This window comes from Entelurus aequoreus, linkage group LG13, assembly GCF_033978785.1.
Source record: "Entelurus aequoreus isolate RoL-2023_Sb linkage group LG13, RoL_Eaeq_v1.1, whole genome shotgun sequence".
Taxonomy (NCBI): Eukaryota; Metazoa; Chordata; class Actinopteri; order Syngnathiformes; family Syngnathidae; genus Entelurus; species Entelurus aequoreus.
Window position 1 is genome coordinate 44,465,423 of NC_084743.1, and position 10,236 is coordinate 44,475,658.

The 10,236-nt window shown below is 35.6% G+C and overlaps 1 protein-coding gene across 1 annotated transcript in view; it reads right to left on the reverse strand.

The window, feature by feature from the left end:
* LOC133663867 (alpha-2-macroglobulin-like) overlaps window positions 1-4,850 on the reverse strand; it is a 34,690-nt gene extending 29,840 nt beyond the window's left edge. Inside the window, exons 1-7 of the mRNA XM_062068580.1 lie at window positions 4,720-4,850; window positions 4,447-4,627; window positions 4,214-4,373; window positions 3,265-3,317; window positions 1,633-1,653; window positions 398-563; window positions 229-313 (exon numbers count right to left, since the gene is read on the reverse strand). Of these exons, the coding sequence (XP_061924564.1) occupies window positions 229-313; window positions 398-563; window positions 1,633-1,653; window positions 3,265-3,317; window positions 4,214-4,373; window positions 4,447-4,627; window positions 4,720-4,805 (752 nt within the window). The 5' untranslated portion in view covers window positions 4,806-4,850. The remainder of the gene's footprint in view (window positions 1-228; window positions 314-397; window positions 564-1,632; window positions 1,654-3,264; window positions 3,318-4,213; window positions 4,374-4,446; window positions 4,628-4,719) is intronic.
* Between the last annotated feature and the right edge of the window lie 5,386 nt (window positions 4,851-10,236).

Here is a 10,236-nt window from a genome sequence, read left to right on the forward strand (position 1 = left end):
CACATATGTTACGGCCAAGTACACAAATAGATTATGTCATCATCTCCAGATGATGAGAACATTCTGGCCAAAGACACATACAATTAAGGATGCTTGGCTTAGAGTATAAAAAATAGGCATTTTTAGCGGTACGTCTGTCATTCACCTTTTGCTTAAGGTCTTAGAATGTAAACCCTGTGATAAAGAAAAATTGCTGTATACATTAAAACCTCAAATATTTGTACTTACTGTGCACACACGTCAAAGATGATGTTATCCTCTACGACTGTCACTTCATCCGGTCCTTCTATTGTTACATCAAACTTTGGCAAAACTAGAGACAAATCATGGTAATTATTATTATGTATTCATTTCTAAGAATCCCAATCCAAAATAGGTTTAAAAAACGATATATTACCATATTTCTCCACTTTAAAGCTCTGGAATATTATCGATTCCTCCACATCCACCATGATTTGGTATTCTCCTTCCTGCGCCTCCGAGTTCAGGGAGTGAGAGAGCTGCAAAATTTTACTGCTGGATGTTTCGTTCAGCCACTGTCCAATGAGGTTTCTGTTTGGATCCTTATTACATGAAAGGAAATAAAAAGATAGATTTACCCCATATTTATACATACAATACACTCTGAAGGTGAAGTATTTGTGATTTAAAGAATATTTAGAAAATTAAAAAAACATTGAAATCGCACAAAACATATATATGATGTAACATGACAATAATACTAAATTAAAGTTAAAAAGGTTAAATACACCTTTTTAATCAGGCTTTTTACTCATCATGTTCACCTCTTTTTAGGTTTTTAATTTGTCATCTGCATTTTTCTATTTCATTTATTGCTACTATTATTACTATTATTCTCTCAATATTATGTTTTTATTATTTATTAATGTATTATTCTTATTTTATTTCATATATATTTTAAAATGTTTTATATTATTTTTTAGATGGCGTTAATTTTAGTTATTCCCCAAAGTGGACGTCTCAAAGGTGGTGTTTTCCCTCTATCCTTAGTGCCAGGCCATGTTTTGTTATCGTCAATAGTGCTATGTGTGCGTGTGTGCATGTATGTGTATTTTCTTCTCTTCTTTTTCTTGGTGTTTGGATAAATAACATTTGATTAATTGATATACACAATAAGTAATGTAAATAGGTAAATTCATATTGAAAGCTAATGTATATCATTATCAGGGGAACCTGTGTTTTATGTTTACAGTAATTAACATATTTTTTTACTTAATTTATCAAAGGGGTTGAATTGTTCGAAAATAAGAAGGTTAATCTGCAATGCGATAGTGCCTCCCACCTTTGTCGTTGAAATTAGTGTGTTGTTTTAACATTTTAATTAGAGGCGGGTAGATTCATTAAAATATTGATCATATTAATACCAGTATCAAATCAATACTAGCAGGATGATATAGACATTTTTCAATTGGCTTCCATGTTTAGTCACACAAATATAGATGAGGTTTAGTTTGTTCATTTGGTTGTATCTGTAATACATTTTTGTGCTGTTTACAAACGCAGGGAATAAGTTCCGGCACACAGGAAAGCTTCGGGGGCAAAAAGACTAATTCATCTTTGCTTTTGTTTACTGCTCAAACATTTATTCGTAATAAAAAGAAATCATCTTACCTCAATCGTAATGCTTTTGTACTGTAAAAAAAGAAGGGAAAGATTAGTTTAGATTTGCTTCCTTCGTGAATAGAAGCATAGAAGAAAGATAAAGAAAAAGAAGAAAAATAAATGAGGAAATAATGATGTTAATACATCATCATCATCTGAAAATGAGACAAAGTGAAATGAAATAATATAGCAGATTGAAGTAAACAAGAAGATCTGTAATTGTAACAACAAATTGCCGTTATTGAGCTGAACAGCAGACGCATGTACAGTATGTGAATTGCAACCAAATCCAGCAATATACTTCAATCTGCTACCATTCCCAAGTTATTTTTATCCATTTAATAATCAACTTTACAATGTTTCTGTTTTTGTCACTCATATATGTATTATTTATTACTCTGCATGACATAATACCATCAAGAAGGGTCACTATATATCCTAAGTATATAAGTATACTATATATTTACTTACTTATAAGTATACTATATATACTTAACGATTTACTTATTATTTATCACATGACAACACTTAATTTCACTTAATATGTACTATTTATTACCAAAATACATATATAAAGTATATAAAGTATATATATATATACATATATATATATATTTAATCACTTTATAAGACATGAACAACGTGTAATGAAGATAGTAATACAGATTACTTTTGGGCAGCTGTTCCACTCATTACAGGCTTACTATCTTTGCGATAGGATGCTGATATTAGTGTAAAACAGGGAGTCTGTAATGACAACACTTAATTTATATAATTTAATTTACATAATTTAATTTAATTTAACTTAACTATTATATATATATATATATATATACATATATATATATACATATATATATATATATATATATATATATATATATATATATATATATATATATATATATATATATATATATATATATATATATATATATATATATATATATATGTATTTTGGTAATAAATAATACATATTAAGTGAAATTAAGTGTTGTCATGTGATGTAATATATATATATATATATATATATACATATATATATATATATATATATATATATATATATATATATATATATATATATATATATATGTATATATATATATATATATATATATATATATATATATATATATATATATATATATATATATATATATATATATATATACACATATACATATATATACTTTATATATGTATTTTGGTAATAAATAATACATATTAAGTGAAATTAAGTGTTGTCATGTGATAAATAATAAGTAAATCATTAAGCACGTTCAAAAGCAAAAAAAAAACATGAACAAGGTGATGGAGAATATTAGTTTAACAACATATCAACTAACTTAATTTTACATACATGCCATGTTATGTCTACCACATATTACATGGTACAAAGTACATTCAAAAATAACTACGCTAAATACCATACCGCATATTAAAACAATTATTTATTTCACTCATTAGGCACTCACTATTACTTTATTGCTATGGTGACTCTGCATGACATAATACCATCAAGAAGGGTCACTTCATCACATGACTTGTATATTTTCTCTTAACCTGATTGGTCGGTATTTACAGTCGCATAGTTTGTAAGTAACATTAAAATAAAGACACACCAGAATAAACACTCACCATCTGGAAGGCAGGTCTGAACTTGGTGTCCAGGGATACAACTCGGAATTGCACTGAGAGGGGAGGGGCACAAGTGACATATTGTTGAATATACTTTGTCCACTAAGACAAAATATTGTTTTTAATCACTTTATAAGACATGAACAACGTGTAATGAAGATAGTAATACAGATGACTTTTGGGCAGCTGTTCCACTCATTACAGGCTTACTATCTTTGTGATAGGATGCTGATATTAGTGTAAAACAGGGAGTCTGTTACTGTATATTCATTTGTCAAACCAAAACAACAAATGTAATAAAAATCCCCTTACTAAGAAAATGTGTGCCTGATTAATTTGATATCTTAAAGCAGCCATATAGAACAATCAATTTCAAAACATACGTTCTTACTCGCTGGTATTAGTTTATAGCTAGAGATTTAACGTAACTGGATTTAGACATAACTTTGTTTTTCCAACCATGGGAAGGAAGAAACTGAGCGTGAAGGACAGTGCTGAGAAGAAGTGGATGATATTATTAAATTAAAAAAAGAAATCATAAAAAACATGACAGAGCGTGTAGCCGACTTGGAAAATCATAGCACTGCTAGTCTGCACCATACTGAAGCAGTTGTTCGTAGTACATTCTACTATACGCTTTATTGTACCAAACGCTCTAAACAAAGAAATGTTCCAAACCCCAAAAATATTTTGTGCTTAATAAGAAAACATTTTTGACATCTCTTCCTTCTGACATTGATGGCAAGCAATACATTGCAATACATTGAATACATTGTTGTTATAATGAAACCAAAGGTGTACACACACAAAATCCATCTGTAATTGTTAGAATGATATTGCTCAAGGTTATTGCTGCAATAATCTATACATTAAGAATTCCTTTTAAAAAAAAGGAATGCCTCAAGTCAAAATCGACTTAGAACTGAGACAAAATGGATAATGAAGTTACCTGTTTGTCCTGGGAGGTAGATGGGTTTATCTGTTTGCACGAAGGTCATCGGTTCATAGACCTTGATCAAGACTTTACTGACTTCTCGTGAGTAGAATTTTGCACCTTTTACCTCCACGACAAGTTCCCTTATCTCTTCATTGCTATTTGGAAGTGGAACCTGGTTGCAGAAACGTATATATTCACTATATAGAAAAAATATAGAAAAATATTGGAAGAAAAGTTGAACCGACCTTAAAACTGATGCACTTATGGAAGTGTTCGCTGGATGCCTCATTGAAGAGGATAATATTCGCTTCTTTAGAGTTTAAAGAGACAGTCATAGTCAGAAGGTCATTTACTTGCAGAAGACTGACACAGAAATTGGTGTCAGCTCCAGCTTCTAGAATTGTCGGGATTCCAACCAGGTAGTGTCTATGTTTGCAAAACAACATTGAATAAGAAATTGAAACAATTTATTTGGAAACAATGTGTTAGCAGGGTGTAAAAAGTGAAGTAAAACTCACGGTTTTGCTTCTGTGTGACCAACACACATCCAGCTGAAGACCACACACCATGTCCACATCAGCGACCGAGTTCTCAAGGTCCCCATGGTTGACCTGGAGGATGCTCAATGTCTGCTTGGGCTATATAGTCGCTGATACGAAGTTCCACCCCTGTCAAACCCAAGTATTTGGGGCATTTGGGGAAGAATCTTCTTTTGATGTGACTTGTTACACAAGAAAAACCTGTACTTGTCCAATGTGGTTGTTTTTGTAGTCATTAAAATCTAAGTTGACCGGACCGGTCTGCATTCTGTGTCTGTAAGCTGACCCTTTAGCAAAGGTAATAAACTGGAAAAGTTCCTTCATTTTTATGTCAGAAATGTCTTACAAAGAATTCTGATCGTTCTTGCTTGAAAACCATCTGTTCTTACTTATTTAGTGCAAATAAAAGTATACTTAATAGTCCCGTACATTTAAATTTAGACCTCATGTGAAATATTTTGCTTGCATACCATTTTATTTAAAAAAAAAAAGCCTGTAAAGAATGGCAAAATCTAAGGTTTCCTTGGGAAAACGGGAAGGTTGACAGGTTCTGCGACAGAAAGGTTCTCAATTAAGATTCAACTTGAGTTCCATTTCAGAGCCTTTACTTTGAAGCACTATGAAACAAAACATATAGCAAAAAAGAATGTCAACAAAATAATGTCTGTGTAAAATTTAACAGAAGAAAAATGCATTTAAACAAATGATTTAGCTCACACATGTCAAAGAGCTAAAAAGTAGAAATGCACACCATGCTGCCACAAAGCCTAAGACAATCGACCCTGCCATCGGAACGAAAATCCACCACCACTAACAGGCCCCGAAAGACTGTACCGCTGTGTGCCAAAGACGACGATTTCAGCTGTGCAGGAAGAGAAGGACTAAGACAGCACTCTGTCACCATTGTTTGTTAAATTTGTGAAAGAACACAAGCACCTGTGTAAATATTTCATGTTTCAATGTGTACACTTGCGGCTTATAGACTTGTGCACAACATTCTCTCTAAGGTGCAAATTGCGCACTGCTCATGCGTCCTCTGCACAGCAAATCTATGCCGCGCACAAAATGAAATCCATTCTGAACGCTACAAAGAATAAACACATAACTGTTCGTTCTGTAGGATGTTGCAAAGCAACTCTGTAAGTAACAGTTGATAACAAGCAGCCTTAACAGATAAAACAATGTTTGTCAACACTATTCAACTACTGTAACATCTGTCGAGGCACTTTAAAGGCCTACTGAAACCCACTACTACCGACCACGCAGTCTGATAGTTTATATATCAATGATGAGATCTTAACATTGCAACACATGCCAATACGGCCGGGTTAACTTATAAAGTGCAATTTTAAATTTCCCGCTAAACTTCCGGTTGAAAACGTCTATGTATGATGACGTATGCGCGAGATGTCAATCGTTGAAACGGAAGTATTCGGACCCATTGGATCCAATACAAAAAGCTCTGTTTTCATCTCAATATTCCACAGTATTCTGGACATCTGTGTTGGTGAATCTTTTGCAATTTGTTTAATGAACAATGAAGACTGCAAAGAAGAAAGTTGTAGGTGGGATCGGTGTATTAGCGGCAGACTACAGCAACACAACCAGGAGGACTTTGAGATGGATAGCAGACGCGCTAGCCGTCGACCTCACCTTGACTTCCTCCGTTCCAGGCCGTCGACTGCATCTATGATCGTCGCTCCGTCGATCGCTGGAACGCAGGTGAGCACGGGTGTTGATGAGCAGATGAGGTCTGGCGTAGGTGGATAGCTAATGTTTTTAGCATAGCTCTGTGAGGTCCCGTTGCTAAGTTAGCTTCAATGGCGTCGTTAGCAACAGCATTGTTAAGCTTCGCCAGCCTGGAAAGCATTAACCGTGTATTTACAGGTCCATGGTTTAATAGTATTGTTGATTTTCTGTCTATCCTTACAGTCAGGGGTTTATTTATTTTGTTTCTATCTGCATTTAAGCCCGATGTGCTATCACGTTAGCTCCGTAGCTAAAGAGCTTCGCCGATGTATTGTCGTGGAGATAAAAGTCACTGTGAATGTCCATTTCGCGTTCTCGACTCTCATTTTCAAGAGGATATAGTATCCGAGGTGGTTTAAAATACAAATCCGTGATCCACAATAGAAAAAGGAGAAAGTGTGGAATCCAATGAGCCCTTGTACCTAAGTTACGGTCAGAGCGAAAAAAGATACGTCCTGCACTGCACTCTAGTCCTTCACTGCACGCTAGTCCTTCACTCTCACGTTCGTCATCCACAAATCTTTCATCCTCGCTCAAATTAATGGGGTAATTGTCGCTTTCTCTGTCCGAATCGCTCTCGCTGCATTGAAAACAATGGAGAAATGTGAGGAGCCTTTCAACCTTTGACGCCACGCTACTTCCGGTACATGCAAGGCTTTTTTTATCAGCGACCAAAAGTTGCGAACTTTATCGTCGATGTTCTCTACTAAATCCTTTCAGCAAAAATATGGCAATATCGCGAAATGATCAAGTATGACACATAGAATGGATCTGCTATCCCCGTTTAAATAAAAAAAATTAATTTCAGTAGGCCTTTAAAGAGGACAGGAATTCCATCGATCACTTTATTGAGCAAAACTGTTTGTATTCGGCCATAACCACACCAGAAACAAACTGGTCATTTTCTGCTGTACAAACCAGGCCAAACCAACTCTTTGTCATCTGTCATATCACCAGCAGCCGCTCGCTCTCTGTCACCTGAACCAACACAAGCACTTGCGGCACTTAGCCACTGACGTGTTTATGGCCACACAAAAAGTCGGACAACTCCAACACCACACAAAGTGTAAATGCCAGTTGTTACACTATGACTCTTCAATAAGATGTGTGCTTATTCTACTGTCATTTATTAAGAAGGTTGATTTATGGATATTAATCATGAAATGCTGTTACTAGACTACAGAAATGCTAACAAAAATACATCTCATTGTGCAAAACGAGAATGTTGTAAGGGGAACTAAATGTGTTCTCTGAAAGGGGTACACATTCTTTCCAAAAGTGTCTGTATAAAGATCATTCTTTGACTTCATCCTTGGAAATAATCTTACTTATTTGAGATGAAGAAGAAATTATATTTTTTATTTAAAAAAATTTTTTATAAGAAAAGCAAAAATTTGACTTAAAACAAAACAATTTTGCTTGTCTAAAACTGATAAAAGCATCAAGCAAAATACTGAAAATTGATCAGTGTAGTTTAATGTGTGCTGAATGAGTAGGAATTGTGCAACTCCGCATTTAAAACAGATGTAAGGTGCAGCCTGTTTTGGAAAGAATTTGAAAACTAAGAATGCCTGAAATGAAGACAAAACTGGCTCAGGTGATGACCTTTCCAAGGAGGTCAGATCCTTCCTCAGATAGTCATGTATTACCAAATCTTAGAGGGAAGCCCCTTGTTTTTCACGTTCTACCGGTCAAATGCTAGGCCCCCAGTGGTACCAGAATAGTGAAAAACAAATGAGGCAAAAAGGGATGATCAACATCAACTTAAATTTCAATCAATCAATCAATCAATGTTTATTTATATAGCCCTAAATCACCAGTGTCTCAAAGGGCTGCACAAGCCAACACGACATCCTCGGTACAGAGCCCACATACGGGTTGTCAAATGTTAAGGTGGTATTATTAAATAGATGTCGGTGTCTAGCAGGACCGATAATCAGCATTTCCGTTTTCTTAGCGTTGAGTTGCAAAAAGCTAGCGGACATCCATTGTTTAATTTCATTAAGACACGCCTCCAGCTGACTACAATCCGGCGTGTTGGTCAGCTTTAGGGGCATGTAGAGTTGGGTGTCATCAGCATAACAGTGAAAGCTAACACCGTATTTGTGTATGATGTCACCCAGCGGCAGCATGTAAATACTAAAGAGTGCAGGGCCAAGAACTTAACCCTGGGGAACTCCGCACGTTACTTTGACATAGTCCGAGGTCACGTTGTTATGGGAGACGCACTGCATCCTGTCAGTAAGATAAGAGTTAAACCACGACAAGGCTAAGTCTGACATACCAACACGTGTTTTGATACGCTCTAATAAAATATTATGATCGACGGTATCGAAAGCGGCGCTAAGATCAAGAAGCAGCAACATAGATGACGCATCAGAATCCATCGTTAGCAATATATCATTAGTCATTTTTGCGAGGGCTGTCTCCGTACAGTGATTTGCCCTGAAACCGGATTGAAAAGGTTTACAGAGATTGTTAGTCACTAAGTGTTCATTCAGCTGCTGTGCAACAATTTTTTCGAGAATTTTCTAAATAAACGGAAGGTGGGAGACCGGTCTGTAGTTTACCATGAGGTCAGGATCGAGGTTAGGTCTTTTGAGCAGAGGATGAATAACCGCTTTTTTGAATGCTAGGGGAACAGTGCCGGAGGAAAGTGATAAGTTTATAATATTTAACACTGATGGACCTAATAATACAAACAGTTCCTGATAAGTTTCCCAGGAAGTGGGTCAAGTAAACATGTTGTTTGTTTTATCCCACTTACACGCTGTAATAATTCCTCTAATGTTATTTAATCAAAAATAGAGAGACTATTTTGGAGGGCGGTATCCGTCGTATATACAGTCGTATTTGTGTTAATAGAACCCAGTTGTAGCTGGGATGCGTTGTCTTTAATCTCCTTTCTAATGAGTTCAATTTTCTTATTAAAGAAATTCATAAAGTCATCTGCCGAGTGGGTGGAGCTACGAGGAGGAGCCCCTTGTTGGGTTAGCGATGCTACTGTATTAAACAGAAATTTAGGATCGTTTTTGTTGAGGCGGATGAGATTTGAGTAGTATTTAGCTTTAGCTAAGGTAAGCATGCGTTTATAAGTTATTAAGCTATCATTCCATGCTTGATGGAAAACCTCAAGTTTAGTCGCGCGCCATTTGCGTTCCAGCTTTCTACATGATAATTTATGAGCTCTAATTTCTTCTGTAAACCATGGGGTGAGCCTTTTAGGGGCCCTTTTTTGCTTTAGCGGTGCTATACTATCAATAATTTTGCGCAGGGCTTCGTCAAAGTTGTTAGTGAGGTTATCAATAGAACCGACATAATTTAGGAATGGTGCCATTACCGAAGGCAGTAGGTCAGCAAGAGTCCTCGTTGTGGCAGCATTAATGTTGCGGCCACTATAGCAGTTATTATTATTATTATTAGCTTGTTGACAATGAGTCAAAACTTCAAATTTTATAAGGTAATGATCGGACATTACTTTAGTATATGGAAGTATCATAACTTTGGAGGTGGTGACACCCCTGACAAGCACTAGATCTATTGTATTACCGTTGCGATGCGTGGGTTCATGTATTATTTGTGTAAGACCACAGCTATCAATTATGGTCTGGAGCGCCACGCACTGAGGGTCCGATGGGGGTATTCATATGGACATTAAAATCCCCCATTATGATTATATTGTCGGCGTGCGTCACTAGATCAGCAACGAACTCTGAGAATTCACTGATAAAGTCCGAATAGGGCCCG